General features: G+C 37.9%; 1 protein-coding gene across 4 annotated transcripts in view; it reads left to right on the top strand.

Moving 5' to 3' along the window:
- Positions 1–17,493, top strand: part of LOC118734272 (transmembrane protein 132C) — a 614,903-nt gene that overhangs the window by 319,392 nt on the left and 278,018 nt on the right. For all 4 annotated transcript variants that reach the window (XM_036463985.1, XM_036463984.1, XM_036463987.1 and 1 more), the window contains one exon: positions 6,768–6,987. In XM_036463985.1, the coding sequence (XP_036319878.1) occupies positions 6,768–6,987 (220 nt within the window). The remainder of the gene's footprint in view (positions 1–6,767; positions 6,988–17,493) is intronic.

The following is a 17,493-nucleotide window of genomic DNA, read 5'->3' as shown; positions in this document are numbered from 1 at the left end:
TCTGTCAAATTTACAGAAGTTAAGTTATAAACATCAAATCGAAATGTCACGCAAGACAAATCTTGGAATTTGAGTTAGGTTTTTACGCACGCATATAAGGTTGGCCTGTAACAATTCTTCCCGATATAAATGGGGCTTTAAAGTGCAGAAATTTGTACTATCGTTAGGATTGCATGTGGTGGGATTTGAACACGCGGCCTCGGTGCTCAATCTCAACGTGTTGTAATAACAATAAAGTCCGGCGCTTACACAATAGGGGTATTCTCCAAATCTTGCAAAGCCATTGCACGTAGCACGGATTGCACGGATTGCATAAATTGCAAACACACAACAAGAAAATTCATGGGAAACAACATTTCCTATCGCTGCAAAATATGCAACGTCGAAACCCATGTATATATTTTGCAAAATAGCATAGCAAGATAATAGCGACCCTGTGCTAGTTGTTTTGTTGTTGGAATTGCTACATATTTCTCTCATTCCTCTCATCTCGCTCACTTAATTTTTTTTTGCTGTCTCTTGTTATTGTATTTGATACATAATTTCGCTGCTTTCTCCCCATGCATGCTACCACTTTGCAATGGGGTGTTCTCGTACTCTTCGAAATTTGGAATAGTATTTTTGCATTTCGTGCAATCCGTGCATCGTGCAAGACTTCGAGAATACCCCTAATATGTTAGTGTTTGGCCGAACTTCTCCTCCGATTTGTCGCGTGGGCCTTAATGTTGTGGCACAAAGGGGGTTTCTTGTCGACTCTGAACTAGAGGTATACGCCGCCGAGCCACGCCGCCGCCGCCGAGTTACGAAAATATCAGCACGGCGGCGGCGGCGGCGGCGTTCGGCGCCTAAGGAATTTTGTACAAAATTTTCATGATGTATGTACATTGAATACATCGTTTGAAGGACCTAAATGCTACTTGTATAAAAAACAATTTTACGAAATGAAAATTACATTTTTAAATTAGTTTTTTTTTGCATAATTTGGGCCACTGGGCAAGAATATGCTCTCCTTTATTTTTCCAAAAAATAGCGTAACTCAGAAAAAACATAGGTGACATACTTTTCGACGAAAGCGTTTATTACTGTTAAATAAGGGTCGAATACTGGTAATCTAACGATTTTTTCCGCAGTAGACAATTCTTTTCAATACTACAACAATACTACTTTTTTATACACCTACTACAACAACAAGAAAGTTATAACACACCAAAAACTTTAACGCCAATATCTCAGAAAGCAGTTATAATAGAAGCGGCCTCTTTGCATCTAAATCCAAAATTATTGGAGATAAAACAAAGACAAGTTGATTTTTCTATGTATTTTTTTAATATTTTAAACACACACGTTTTTTGCTAATATTTACATTCGTAAGTTATTTTATTCTGGGGTCCCACATACGTATACAAGTACTAGGTGGCTGTGTGCAAATTACGTTAGCATTCCCTAGTGGTGGTCAAACCCCAGGAAGGTTTTGCTCCCTCGCATCGCAATGTTTTCTACACAGGGTTAAAGTTCCCTCTTTATGGTAAACATTAGTATTATTTTTTCATTACATTCGTTTCTCCTTAGAAAAATTTGTCGCTTCATATTTTAGTAGAAATTTTAACGATCTATAAGCCATTTTTTCAACAGTGGGTCAAAAAGGCCCGTTCTGGTTCGAATTGATGGGTTAAACTTTTGGAAAAAATGTAGACCAACCTTGTTTTCAATATGTAATCCGCAAAAAATCGTAAGAACTCCGTAATTTAACATAACGGTTGATAAGATTATTGCAAAAATTTATTGAGAGCGACATAATTTACCCCAATAACTAAACTTTTTTATTTATTTAAATTACAATAGACATACGGATCTGTAGAGAACATAGAGATCCGTGTGTGTATGTATGTATATACCTCAGACCTACTTCTGTTCGCCCATCAATCAGCGCCAGACACTCAACATTTTAATTCAAGTAGGAAGTAACAATATTTAAATTTAAAACTAATTCAATAATCAAATGAATAGAATTATAATCATAGAATAATTGCCATGGCGAATGCCTAACGCTGACGAGTTGAAATGATAAGATTAGTAGCCTCATGGCTCTTTGAAATCTACCTTATGAGCGGTAGCGCCGGCGTTTCCAGACGAACCGGCGTCGCCGCCGCCGCCGAATATTTTTGAAGTTGACCACGCCGCCGCCGCAAAGCCTGTCGGCGTAAACCTCTACTCTGAACGGCGTTTGTATTTTATGGGAAGCTGTTTTTCATTTTCAAGGTTTGCGCGCTTCTAACCACTACACCCCAGCGGCCTATATGCGAGACCTATATTCAGATAATTTTTTTGGTTTTTGGTATCGATATTTGGAATATCGAGTCTTTTTATTCCGATATTAATGGGTACCCGATATTTTTAAAGCGATACTTTAAATGAGTACCATATCGATACTTTCGGTTCGATATCGTGTCCCTAGTCATAGCTCACACTTTTCTTTCTCTACCTAGCGCAGTGATCGACATGCCATAGCTTACTGAGCGCTCTGTGACCACCCGCGTGTTTCACCCATATACGAACTGCGGTAGCGGAGCAATGATTTCCACGCACACAGTCTAATTAATTGAAGCGTTTTTATGCAATGGTCGGATACTAGACACACATGTGCTCAGAGAGCGCTCAGCATTCTTTAGGGGTGGCTCACAAGCATGAAACCAAATCGTGGTTTCCTCAACTAAGATTTGGTAACTATGACTAAACCATGTGTTGAAAGAAAGCTTATCTTTATTAGCAGAGCTTAATGACATCCTTTTATGAACCATACGTTAAGTTGAATGGAATTTGTAGAAATATGCTTCAAAAAAAATTTATTAGTATGTACCAAACCCTTCAACTAAATTAACGATTTGGTTCAACCTAGATGAATGTTAGAAGCTTTAATATATTTAGTTATAATTACCAACCTATGGTAATAGTTCCCAATCCTTGGTAACAGTTCCCAAACTTCGGGAACTAAATATCTTTAGTTGTCGAAACTAATCCTTTTTCTCAGTGTGCAGTGGAAATCCACACCAGTCTGTAAAAATACCAGTTCATTTACTAGTATGTGTTAAAGCGGTGGCCTACCAGTTGACAATTTCAAAGAACTTAAGCGTTCAGCGACAACTACTTTTGAATTGCGAAAACCAAACATAAAACGCAACTAATTTCTTTTCTTACAAATGTCGGTTGTGGCGTCGCGCTTCTATTGCTGAGATCGCAGGTTTGAGTCCGCTTGGAGGTGGTTAGGAATTTTTAAAATTAATTCAATGTAATAGTAATAATATAATTATTTCAATTTAAATATAAATATTTGTTTTTGTTATTTTATGGCTTGTGGCCGTTTTTAGTGAAAACTTATTGTGGAAAAGCAACAATAATTTGAAAAAATGGTAGAAGTGATACCTATTTCGGAATTCACCACATTTCCTCATCAGACTTCTTTCAGTAGGATTCGAACCGACGGTCACCACTGACTCAGCCAGTTGCCTACGCACTGTGCTAAGTTTGCCTTGTTAATTCTTGTTGCTTATTTCCACTATTTCACTTTGCTAAGCCAACTACAATCAAGCGCAGCTATTCCGCTGCAATTCACTTGATCATGTGGATGTTGGTTTTTGTTAATACTTCTATTTTTAGAATGTTTAACTTTTAGGTGTGCTCGTCCTTAAGTTATTTTATGGCCTTATAACAATTATATTCAACAATTTTTATGAGCTTGAGGCCGTTTTTAGTGAAAACTTATTGTGGAAAAGCAACAATAATTTGAAAAAATGGTAGAATTGCTTTTCCACAATAAGTTTTCACTAAAACGGCCTCAAGCTCATAAAAATTGTTGAATATAATTGTTATAAGGCCATAAAATAACAAAAACAAATAACTTAAGGACGAGCACACCTAAAAAGTTAAACATTCTAATAATAGAAATATTAACAAAAACCAACAAAACCAACAACCACATGATCAAGTGAATTGCAGCGGAATAGCTGCGCTTGATTGTAGTTGGCTTACCAAAGTGAAATAGTGCAAATAAGCAACAAGAATTAACAATGCAAACTTAGCACAGTGCGTAGGCAACTGGCTGAGTCAGTGGTGATCGTCGGTTCGAATCCTACTGAAAGAAGCCTGATTTTTTCAAATTATTGTTGCTTTTCCACAATAAGTTTTCACTAAAAACGACGTCAAGCTCATAAAAATTGTTGAATTTAAATATAGATAATAAATTTGGAAGTCTAATTTCGTCACAGAAAAAACAGCATATGGGAAGAAATACTTGTGCCATAAAACAATAAATGAATAAAAAAAATATTAAATTTCAAAATTACAATAAAAACATAAAACATTTTTTTTATTAAATTTCAAAATTACAATAAAAACCCTAAATAAAAAATAAATACAAAATAAATAAATATAATAAAAACCGCGTTGAAAAAAGAAATGAATACAATATTTTTTTTTTATTAAATTTCAAAATTAAAATTAAAACCCTAGATAAAGAAATAAATAAATAAATAAAAACTGCGTCAGGGATTGAACCGTGGACCTTAGTACTACCACGCCAGAGCTCTGCTCTGTCGGCCATTGCGACTGATGGAGCGCCGCGAGCAAAAGGGCATACTTATGCCTTTCACGGGGGATGAACTGGCACACGATCTCATCAACTGGTATGATGCTACTAGTATTTCTACTAGTAGGTGCTGATAGCCTGATAATTGGCATCTCGTAGGACATCGCCATGTTAAAAATACCAGTCGCTAACATTGAAAAAGGACGGAATTGTTGGGCTGAAAAGCAAACTGTAGTATTTTAGATCACAACTACATATTTAGTAGCTTTCCCTGCAGGGAAGTTGTGAGACATTTTGGAAACTAAGCGAGAAATATGGTATTTCTCCCAAAGAATGTATGAGAAATGCATAGATATCCCGACGCCAATGGAACATCATCAAGGAAGAAGCTACAAAAAATCGCCTCAGCTCATCGAAAACAGTGGCAAAATTAAAACTTCCCATCGGAAAATTTTATCTGCTGATCACAATATAAAGTGGAAAAACCCGTTAAAAAGACCTCAACATACTTCTTCACATAAAGTTGCCACACTGAAATTTGCAAAAGAGCACATGGGTTGGACTGAATGGTGGCGCAATATTATATTGTCAGATAAAAAAGTTTAACCTAGATGGTCTCGATTGATTTAGTTATTACTAGCATGATCTTCGCCAAAATGACCCACCAAAAATGAGTCGAAATTTTGTAGGCGGATCCATCATGATATGGGGAGCATTTTCTTACCATGGAAAGCTGAAATTATGCTTAACTACGCCGAAAATGGACTCCGAAAAATACATTGAGATGCTGGATGATGTGCTCATCAACTATTTGGAAGAGCACGATGACATAGAATATACTTTCCAACAGGACAATACGTGAATACTTGCGTTTCCAGAAAGTCTAAGGAGTTTTTTCTTCCCGATCGGCGCCATTGCTTGACTGGCTAACTAGAAGCTCGGACTTAAATCCAACTGAAAATGTTTGGGGCATAATGCCAAGGGCTGTTTATGCAAATGGTCGCCAGTATTTAACGGTACAAGAGCTAAAAACATCCATTTTGCAAGCATGGCTGGATCTGGACAAAAATACTCTACGGAAATTAGTTGAGTCGATGCCAAATAGAATGTTCCAGACAATTAATAAAAATGGAGGTTCAACAACGTATTTTTACCTAGATTTTTGTTTCTCATCAAAATTGCATGCGGCTTAGTAAATTTCGCGTAGAATCATGCAATTTTATAAATTTTTTTCTTTAATGAATTTTAAATGTTAATAAGTTAAATTATTTATATTCTAAATAAAAAGATGTTGAAAAAATTTTGTTCTCATTTACTTCTATAATTATATTTTCTTTCAAAATGATGTGAAACAATATGCGGCTAAGCAAATTACGCTCACTGTATAATTTAATGCATAACGTTAATATAAACTGCATGTAAGTATATTTGCCTTACGGAATTCTGTATTGGAAAAATCGGGAATCCTATGAATAAAGAAAAAAAAAGTTAGGCTTTCTCAGTGAGTAATAAATAGTCATTTGTTTAACGTATTTTCTCATATACATCTGGGATAGATAAAAGTAAAATCCGAAATGTTTTTTGGGGTTAGAAAAAAATCCAGACGTGATGGGTCAAAACGGACTTCAGATTCGTGTTCAGCGATCCCAAAAACATATAACAGACTGGGTTTGGTCAAAGGAACCTTTCATCGATTTTTTTTGTGGACCTGTGTTATTAGCTGTCAAATTTGTTGTGCTGTTATTCTCACATCTGAAGGAAAAGTTAAGTTCCTTCTCTGTGCCACCGTGATCACTTTTTTTCTGCTATATTTATTAAGCAATTTAAATGTATTTTAACTTAATATTTGTTTAAAAATACCTTTACAAACCTCTTTTCCTTGCTAGCGTCCATTATTGTTTACTTTTTCATTTGATACTTCTCCTCTTCTTAGCAAAAATAATCGATAAAACTAGGTTTGCCACTGAAAAGTTATCGGTTTAATCTGAGATTATTTTATAATTACAGTTTAACGAGAGACGAATTTTGTATGGCTAATCTCTTTTTCTAATTACAGATTAGGGAGTTAAGCTCGAAAATGAGGATAATCTTCTTATATGTAAACCTAGTATAAAATGTAGCGCATTTAATTATTTTTATTTTAATATAAGAAAATTTATAATAGCCAATGTAAATTTATTTTCAGCTCTCTCGAAATATTCTCTTGGCTCCTTGAACTTGGCGATAGTGCAGCAGATATATTGGATGGTGGAAAAGTAGTTTGGTATGTTTCTTATGTGTATAAGTCCGAAAAATCGAAAAATTTGATTCCGAGCAGTACAGTTGGTGATGAATCTAAGAAAAGACTTTCAACAAAACTAGAAATCAACAAAGATGACATTCAAGCAGTATTACCAATGGCAAAGGTATTTAATGTGTCTTTTAATTAGTACCTATTCTTTAATACTTCAGTAGTTGAATATGAATACTGACATTAAAGATTAGCTACCATTATGGTGTCATTGATCTTACGATTTTACAAAAAAAAAACATAAAAAATCTCTCAGGTCACAGCCACTTACAATTAGTTGCAATTCTTCTTATCGTTTCTGTTATCATCTGTTATATTGATGTATATTACTCTAAAGCTTCATAAAGGTTTCTACTTAGGGCTATGGTAATGGCGGCCGCTGTGGTGTAGTGGTTAGCAGTGCGCGCTACCAAGAGCCTAGGTTCGAGCCCACTTTCCGACCAACGCACCTAAGGACAAAGTGACTAATTACGGCGACAAAAATAGAAAAACAAAATTCTTTAAAATACTGTCACACATACATTTATAATACTCTCTATAAACCAGTTCACAAAGTAACATACAAATTTTGACTTTTAACACAACGCAGCAGCTTTAGCAGAAGCCCAAACTTGGGTTTTCTATCATGCGTGGAATTAAATAAGTTTTTATTTGAAGCGGTGGTAAAAGAATTTCGCTTGTCAATTTATTCTTACTAGTGTTCGCCCAGCGGTTGAAATTCAACCGCTAAAATTAAGAATACTTTATGTGAGTTGAGTTGAGCTGAAATAACATTAGTTGGAATGGGTTAAGTGGAGGGGAGTTTAGATTAGTACTTAGCATAACATATCACTATCACTTTCTTCCTCTCTATCTTTGTCTCTATCGCTTTTAATGTTTATGTTTATGTTTTATGTTCATATTCATGTTCATGTTCATGTTCATGTTCATGTTCACGTTCATGTTCGTGTTCACGTTCATGTTCATTTTCATGTTAATGTTCATGTTCATGTTCATGTTCACGTTCATTTTCATGTTCATGTTCATGTTCAGTTTCATGTTCACGTTCATATTCATGTGCATGTTTATGTTCATGTTCATGTTCATGTTCATAATCAAGTTCATGTTCATGTTCATGTTCATGTTCATGTTCATTTTCATGTTCATGTTCAAGTTCATGTTCATGTTTATGTTTATTTTCATGTTCATGTTCATTTTCATGTTCATGTTCATGTTCATGTTCATGTTTATGTTCATGTTCATGTTCTTGTTTATGTTCATGTTTATGTGCATGTTCATGTTTATGTTAATGTTCATGTTCATGAACATGTTCATGTTTATAATCAAGTTCATGTTCATGTTCAAGTTTATGTTCATTTCCATGTTCATGTTCATGTTCAAGTTCATGTTCATGTTCATGTTCATTTTCATGTTCATGTTCATAATCATGTTCATGTTCATAATCGTGTTCACGTTCATGTTCATGTTCATGAACATATTCATATTCATGACCATATTCATATTCATGTTCATTTTCATGGTTATGTTCATGTTCACGTTCACGTTCATGTTCGTGTTCACGTTCATGTTCATGTTCATGTTAATGTTCATGTTCATGTTCAAGTTCATGTTCATGTTCATGTTCACGTTCATGTTCATGTTCATGTGTTTTTTTTTTTTTTTGTAGAGGTGGCACAAAGCATTGAAAGCCGAAAAGTGTGGGACTTGCCTTTCAGCTCACCGCACTAAAAACCCACCCCTGCTCCGTTTCCCTCCCACCGTGGAACTACCGTAAGGTATTACTTCGCGGAGGGGGAGCGGCCTATTGCCAATCTATGAAATTCTGCGGAGTTGTTCCGCTCGACGCAATTTAGATGAAATTGTGCTTGCCAAATTGCAAACAACGGACCAGTTATCTTCTGACTCAAGCATAGTATCCACAAGGTTATGAACCGTAAGTGGCCTCCCCACCTGCCTGCTCGAGTCATCCCTTTCGATTGCAAACCTCGGACAGACGAAAAAGCAGTGTTCAGCTTCTTCAATAATATCCGTGCTTCAATCGGTATAAATATGATTTAAAGCACCCATGCCCGGTCAGTATTTAGGTCAAATGGAAGTCCACTTCCCCATGTTCCCTACTTACTCACCTTGATATCGAGGGTATGAGGCGGTGCGTCCAACGACCGCTGGCTGCGCGGTCCCACCTCGTTTGCCATTGCTGCAAGCACCTGTGTCACCTCTTCGCGTCTCGTTCGGTTTATAGGCCTGGGGCCTGTCACTTCCACTGGAATGTCAATGGGGCAGAGTCCTGCCACCACTAGTGCTGCTTCTTCGGACGTAGTTCGGAATGCACTGCATACTTTGATAGCGCAAAATCTGTGCAAAGACCTTGCTTCTCGTACATATGACGTCTTGCTGAACGCTTCATACCAGATTTGTGCTCCATAGAGCAGCACACTGCGCACGACGCTTGCGTATAGCTGCCTACGCTTTTGTTTCGGGCCTCCTACGTTCAGCATAACCCTTGTTAGTGCTCCTGCCACCTTTTCGGCTTTCTCGACAGCATAATCAATGTGCGTCTTGAAGGTAAGCCTCGCATCAAACATTATGCCTAGGTATTTTAGGGCCGCCTTTGACGTAATTTCTTGTTGACCAACCTTTATAGTCGCCACTTCTCTGACTTTTCTACTGCTTACTAGAACTGTCTCGGTTTTTTGGTGCGCAAGTTCCAGTCCTGTTTCGGCCAGCCATGCTTGGATCTGGACGATTGAACTATTTGCTGCGATAATTATTTCTTCTAGATGCTTCGCTACCACCACTAGCGCTATGTCGTCAGCAAATCCGACAATTTTCACTCGTTCTGGCAAGGATAGTCGGAGTACACCATCGTACATGATATTCCAAAGTATTGGACCCAGAACTGAACCCTGTGGTACTCCAGCCGAGACTTTATGTTCTTTGACACCGTTATCCGTATTGTACAGTAGCACTCTATTTGCTCGGTAGTTGTCTACAATCTTGCGAAGGTATGCGGGTACCTCGAATCTGCGTAGAGCAGCATTTATGTGTTTCCAACTTGCTGTGTTGAACGCATTTTTTACATCGAGGGTGACAAGCAAGCAGTACATATTCCTCCCTTCCACCTTTCGCCACTTATTGCATCTTCCGCCAACTGCTTTACTAAACTGGCTGCATCTACTGTTGACCGCCCCTTTCTGAAGCCGAACTGTGTCTCTGAGAGGCCTCCCTTTTCCTCGATTGCTTCTAGCAGTCTATCGCTGATTATGCGTTCGAACAACTTGCCCGTCGTATCCAACATGCATATAGGACGATATGCTGAGGGATCTTCTGGTGGCTTCCCAGTTTTCGGCAATAGAACTAGCCGCTGGCGCTTCCATGCATCAGGAAATACTCCTTCTTTAAAGCATTCGTTAAAACTATCGACGAACACTTTAGGGTTCGCCGCTACAGCAAGCTTGAGGACACGATTTGGAATTGCATCCGGCCCCGGTGATTTTTTATCTTTAAATCGCTTGGCCGCAAGAAGTACTTCTTCCGTGCTCACCATGGGAAACTCGAACATCGTAGCAAGAAAGATTTCTCTCGCAAAACTTGGTTGCATTGGGAATAACGCCTTTATTATCGTCTCCAGCTTATTTGGGCATAATACCTGTGGTCGAACCGACGCCTTCAGCCTTTTCGTCACAACTTTATATGCTAAGCCCCAGGGGTCATTTTCGACGCTTTCACACAAGCTAGTAAAGCACTTTCGCTTGCTGAGCTTAATGGCTTGTTTAAGCTCCTTGCGTTTAGCTCTGTAAATAGCATGTTCGCATGTTTCTTCTCGCTCTGTTGCATTGCAGTCGCAATTTGCTCATTCCACCAATAAACTGGTGCACGTCGGCTGGTCGGGTATTTTTTCTTCATCGAAGCGTCGCACGCTTGAGTGATTTTGGCCATGAGGTAGTTCGTCATGTTACTAGCTCCGTAGGGTAACGAAATTCCAGGCATCATGGCTACTAGCGCCTCTTCGTCTAGAGAGTTGACCTTCCAACCTGTTGTTGCTCTTGCACTGACTTTTCTTCTCTCTCTCTCCTCCTGTATCGAGAAAATGATAGCCATGTGGTCGCTATGAGTGTACTCGTCGCTAACCTCCCAAGACGTGTGTCGAAACAGCCTGCTGCTGATAAATGTGAGGTCAATAATGGACCCCACCCCATCCTTGCTGAATGTAAATTTGGTACCCGAGTTGCATAATGCCACATCCAGAGACGATAATGCTGCAAGAAGAGCTCTTCCTCTGGCGTTAGTTCGTCGGCTTCCCCATTGCAAGGCCCAAGCATTGAAGTCGCCGGCTATTAATACGGATGATCTAGTCCGGGCATCAAAGGTAAGCTTATCCATGACGGCTTCGAATTCATCGAGGGTAAAACTAGGCGGTATGTAGCAGCTATATACAACTAATCCAGAGACTCGAACACATACAAAACCTACGTCTGCCTTGAGTTGTTCCATATGAAGGGGCGTTATGGCGCAGCTCCACACCGCTGCTCGACCGGCATCGTCCTGCGATCAATTAGCTCGCCATGGCGGCTGGCAGCAGCAGGGTTGCTGTCTTCGTACCGCTGTACGCGCTTCTTAACCCTCGTCCGTGCGACTAGGTACAATTGTAACTTTTGCGTTTTTAAATTACAATAACTTTTTTTCCAGAAAACTTAGAGGGCTGGATCTTCGTGACATCTCTACATTTTTGTTGCGCCACATGTTCCCTTAATTTGAAACAAAATGGGCCACTATTTTCCGAAATAGAGGGCCGAGTTAAATTTACACCCACGTCAGAGCGCATAGGTACAATTGTACCTTCATATATTTGGTATGAAGAAAAAAGCAGATTATTATTATTTTTAATTATATATAATATTTATATTTATAAAAAAAGGAACACAAATGGAGCTAATTCATATTAGTAGCGATAATAAACTATATAAAAAATTAACAAGCGAGACAATTCAATTTAGGAACAACGATTTAGAATATACATTTTGAAATTTTTAGAGAGTTTCTTCGCAAGAAATACATGTTGTTTTTGAAACTGAATGTTCATCACAAATTGGATAAGCACAAGATATGCAAAGTTTTCGAGTTTTGCTTTGTTTCCTATTTGAGTTCCGACAGATATAGCAACTTCCAGTGATAGGGGAGGCTCCGCGGCTACCATGAGGTAATTGAAGGACAGCTGCTGTAAATGCCACAACGCGACGGCCAAGTACCATTTCTACTGCACTTCGAAGGAAATGGCTTCTCATCATCATTCGATTTGTACTTCGAGATTCAACTGAAGGCATGCATAGCTGATTGGAGAGATCTTTTAGAAACTTTCGACGTTGATTTTTTCCCTGAAACCGGGGGTTATGATTTTTGTAGATTATGTAGGATGCTAAACCAGTGACGTCAATCATATTGTAAAAAAAAGCCAAAGGCCAGCGCAATGTCCGACGTTTCACGGTATATTTTCCAAGCATTTTATCCATTACATCGACTCCGCCTTTGGTTTTATTATAATAAGTTATAATGTGTGGCTTGGCTGCTTGAGTGTCATCAACCTCTCCTGTCATGTGCATGGTTGACGAGAACGACTGCTTTATTCTTCTTTGGCACATATGAACATATTGTAGCATCTCTATTGTAGCAGAAATTTGTTGAATTTATAGGCCTTTCTTTAGCGGGAAACATGTTGCTGGGAAGAAACCTTTTATTTTTCCTCACCGTGCCAACTAGAGTCATTCCCCAGGTGCTCAATGTCTTGGCTAGTTGCAAAGAGGTGAAAAAATTATCGGTTGTGATGTTTCTACCAGAGCCTTTATATAAAGCAACTAGGTCCAAAACTGTTCGCTCACCAGCGTTCACTTGTCTAGTACCATCTAATGGCATTCCGGTATAAAGTTGGCCTTGTAAAGGGTAACCGTTTGATGCGTCACAAGCCCAGAAAATCTGTATACCATACTTGGCTGGTTTTGAGGGAATGTATTGGGTAAATTTAGTGTGGCCCCGAAATGGAAACAACTGCTCATCGACAGTAATACATTCATACGGCTTATATAATTTCTCTAAATTACTGTTCAGCATTGTCCACAGGTCGCGTATTGGTGCTGCTTTATCTGTTTGTCTACGCTCAGCTCGCGTATTTTCATTGTCAAATCTGATAAATCGGAGAATCATCTTAAAACGATTGTAAGACATGGCTGCCCTTATTAGAGGCAGTGCATCACAGTGCCACATATCGTCTAGATTCTCTTTGTTACTTCTGTGCACACCAGCAGCTATCAGTATTCCGAAAAATGCATCCAATTCAATTTGAGTAAATGGCTCGAATGTTTTTTGTGGGGGTCGTTTTGAAGAATCGGGAAATTTGTCTACAAGAATATTGTTGTAATTGTCGCAAACTCTCTTTCCCTTTCGATTTGATTGCCTGAGTATTATATCACACATCTCTGGAGTCATGATTGACTTGAATAGTTGTTTTGCTGTATATATATTACTAGATGCTGCAGGGCCACCTTTTTGTCGCATCACGTTGCGAGATAGAGTTTGTGCACTTGGAAATGGATCACTTCGCCACTGAGTTCCATCCTTGCCTGTCCAAAGTTCACATAAATTTTCAATACTTTCGTCGGAGTCATATTCATCTTGTTGTTCTATGGTCATTTCTTGTTCGATGTCGGACTCTTCATCAACTTCTGGGGCATATTGCTCTTCATCGGTTGCAATAAAAGGCTCTTCCTCATATTCCGAGTCAGAGCCTTCAATTATTCTCCTTATTTCATCAGAGTTATATCTATGCATGTTTATAAAAGTAAGGAAGAGCATAAGTTGTATGTAAGCATTTGATACTATATGTATGCATGTATTACAATATCTATATGAAGTAAAAGTTGTTAGATTATAGGCATGTAACCATTTGATAATAACCTGCACACTCGCGCTCTTGGATATCGGCTGCTACCAGGCTCAGTTTCACTATCACTCATGATGATTAAAACACACTTTTAGTTCCACTTCAGACGAAAATTATCTTTATTTATAGCGTTTGGCTAAACAAGAACCTTATAGATCTGTGTCTAGTTTATGAATTGTTTTCCCCAGGCGAGCTCGCTTCTATTTATACCCCAATGATTTGAAGTAGAAACAACGCTTAACTGTGCAGTGCATACGGCGTTTGCTTCACTTTGCATCGTGCATACATATGTTATTTTTCCCAATTTCATCAATCGTACTCATGCTTATTTCAAAGGATATAAAAAACAACACATGCAGGGAATCTATCACATCACATTTTTTTCTTGTTAGCGTTGTCACACTCTGCGACGCACATACACATTTATATACATACTACAAATGTACATACATATGTACATGCAACATGTACGAACATGTTTGTACTCGCATAGGAACTAGTTGATCACAAGACGAACCTAAACTTTGTAAGCATTAGTAGCGATGTTTACATTCACTAATGTTATGCAAAGAAACATATGAACGCAAACATTTTTGTCAGTATTGTGATCGCAAGTAGCAGCAAATATAAACTAAACAAAATAAACATCGCATTATTTCTGTTGCAGTCAGGGCTGCCAACTATCTTTAGCCATGTGGTGCCATATTAAGGATAAAAAAGTGCCAAAATGTGGCAAATAGAAAAATAAAAGTGCCAAAAAAGGTGCCATCCTTTACAACGCTTCTCATTTAGCTAAAAAAAAGAACAACATTTCTAAAACAAAAGTGCAATGCCAAAAAAAGATGAACCAGTTGAATAACCTATAGAAATTAGAAAATTTTAATTGAGAAATAGAAGTACACGCAGGGGATTTCAAAAAAATGTTTTGAAATATTGCTATTTTTCAAAAGTGCCATTTTGGCACTTTGTGCCAAATTGAAAAATTAAGTAATTTGATGTAAAATAGGGCTAAAAATGGCACGGTTTGAGCCAAGTTGGCAGCCCTGGTTACAGTGTATATGGCACACCAGTATGAAAAATATTGAGTACATACATATGTATGTATGGAGGGTACATATTGTTGTGGTGTACTCGTGCATTTTTCGGAGTGCATTTTATGCAGGCTACTGTGTTTCTATTTCTACTTTTTTTTTAAACAATTGTCATAACAAAAAATTTCTAAACATGTTCAAAATAACGTGTAATGATTAAATGTTATCAGTTTTTATAAAAAAAGTATACCAAAGTAAAAATTCATATCAAAACTATATGAAGGTACAATTGTACCTTTGCGCCCGGTTAGCGGTGTAAGAATATGCGCCCGGACGAGGGTTAATGACTTGACGGCTTCTACCGAAATTTTGCTGCCATCGACCTCCCTTTCTAAGGCAGAACAGAGCTCTTGTTTGCTTATTAGCTCGTCTAAGTCCTTAACTTCTACCGCGGTTTTTGCGGTCAGGGTCTCTACCGTCGCTTTCTCTCCCAGCGTTTCCTTGACCGCTTATTGAACCTCCACCGTGTGCGAATCTGTGGGTTTGGCCAATTGGAGGAGTAGGTCCCCATTGCCGGTTTTGCGTACTTTGGTTACCACGTCTTCCAGATGTTTTAGTTGTGGATCGTTTTTTAGACCTCGCAATATTTCTGCATACGAACTTCCGTCACGACTTTTTATTACTATAGCATCCGGCTTTGGCAACTTGGGCTTCGGCTTCGACCTTTTCTTCCCTTCTACTGTCTTCCATTGGGGTTCTTTGCCATCATTCGCCCCGTTTGATCGGTTTTTCTCTTCACTTACGTTCGCTGGCGTCATTGCTTTTTCCTGACGTTCTATCGCAGTGCTTGGCAGCGCATTCCCTGTTTTGCCATATAGTATGGCCAGCTCGGCAATGATATCCCGCATAGGTTGATGAATGGACCTTCTTTTGCCGTCTTCCAGCATTTCCACCAACTCCCGTATTTTAACTCCCAGAGTAACCCACGCGGTCGGTTGATCTTCTGCTTGGGCCATACGCGCGCCTGGAGATGATGACCAGGGTCCTGTAGGCGAGCTCGCCAGTCTGGGGCGCTTTCCAAAAGGGTTTATGACGTCGCCACTCTCGGTTGCCAATACATCACCACCTCCTGCCTTTTCACCCCCCTTCGTATTTCGCCCCGGTGGAGGCGACCTTGCGAGGCTCATAGTTTTTTTTTTTTTTTTTTTTTTTTTTTTTTTTTTTTTTGTTTATGTTTATGTTTATGTTCATGTTCATAATCAAGTTCATGTTCATGTTTAAGTTCATGTTCATGTTCATGTTCATGTTCATGTTCATTTTCATGTTTATGTTTATGTTCATGTTCATGTTCATAATCAAGTTCATGTGCATGTTCATGTTCATGTTCATGTTCATGTTCATGTTAATGTTAATGTTCATGTTTATGTTAATGTTCATGTTTATGTTCATGTTCATGTTCATTTTCATGTTCATGTTCATGTTCATAATCATGTTCATGTTCATGTTCATGTTCATAATCATGTTCATGTTCACGTTCATGTCCATGTTCATCTTCATGTTCATGTTCATGTTCATCTTCATGTTCGTGTTCATGTTCATGTTCGTGTTCATGCTCATTTTCATGTTGCATGTTTATGTTCAAGTTCATGTTCATGTTTATGTTTATGTTCATGTTCAATTTCATGTTCATGTTCATGTTCATAATCATGTTCAGTTTCATATGCATCTTCATGTTCGTGTTCATGTTCATTTTCATGTTGCATGTTCATGTTCAAGTTCATGTTCATGTTCATGTTCAAGTTCATGTTAATTTTCATGTTCATGTTCATGTTCAGTTTCATGTTCACGTTCATATTCATGTTCATGTTTATGTTCATGTTCATGTTCATAATCAAGTTCATGTTCATGTTCATGTTCATTTTCATGTTCATGTTCATGTTCATGTTTATAATCGTGTTCATGTTCTTGTTTGTTTATGTTTATGTTCATGTTCATGAACATGATCATGTTTATGATCAAGTTCATGTTCATGTTCAAGTTTATGTTCATTTTCATGTTCATGTTCATGTTCATGTTCAGTTTCATGTTCACGTTCATATTCATGTTCAAGTTCATGTTCATGTTCATGTTCAAGTTCATGTTCATGTTCATGTTCAGTTTCATGTTCACGTTCATATTCATGTTCATGTTTATGTTCATGTTCATGTTCATAATCAAGTTCATGTTCATGTTCATCTTCATGTTCATGTTCATTTTCATGTTCATGTTCATGTTCAAGTTCATGTTCATGTTTATGTTTATGTTTATTTTCATGGTCATGTTCATTTTCATGTTCATGTTCATGTTCATGTTTATGTTCATGTTAATGTTCATGTTCTTGTTTATGTTTATGTTTATGTTCATGTTTATGTGCATGTTCATGTTTATGTTAATGTTCATGTTCAATTTCATGTTCATGTTTATGTTCATGTTCATGTTCATAATCATGTTCATGTTCATAATCGTGTTCATGTTCATGTTCACGTTCATGTTCATGTTCATGAATATATTCATATTCATGAACATATTCATATTCACGTTCATTTTCATGTTTATGTTCATGTTCATGTTCATGTTCATGTTTATGTTTATGTTCATGTTCATGTTCATAATCAAG

The sequence above is a fragment of the Rhagoletis pomonella genome, unplaced genomic scaffold (assembly GCF_013731165.1).
Source record: "Rhagoletis pomonella isolate Grant_MI unplaced genomic scaffold, Rhpom_1.0 Rhpom_scaffold_00002, whole genome shotgun sequence".
Lineage (NCBI taxonomy): Eukaryota > Metazoa > Arthropoda > Insecta > Diptera > Tephritidae > Rhagoletis > Rhagoletis pomonella.
This window is presented reverse-complemented; position numbering and strand designations above follow the sequence as displayed.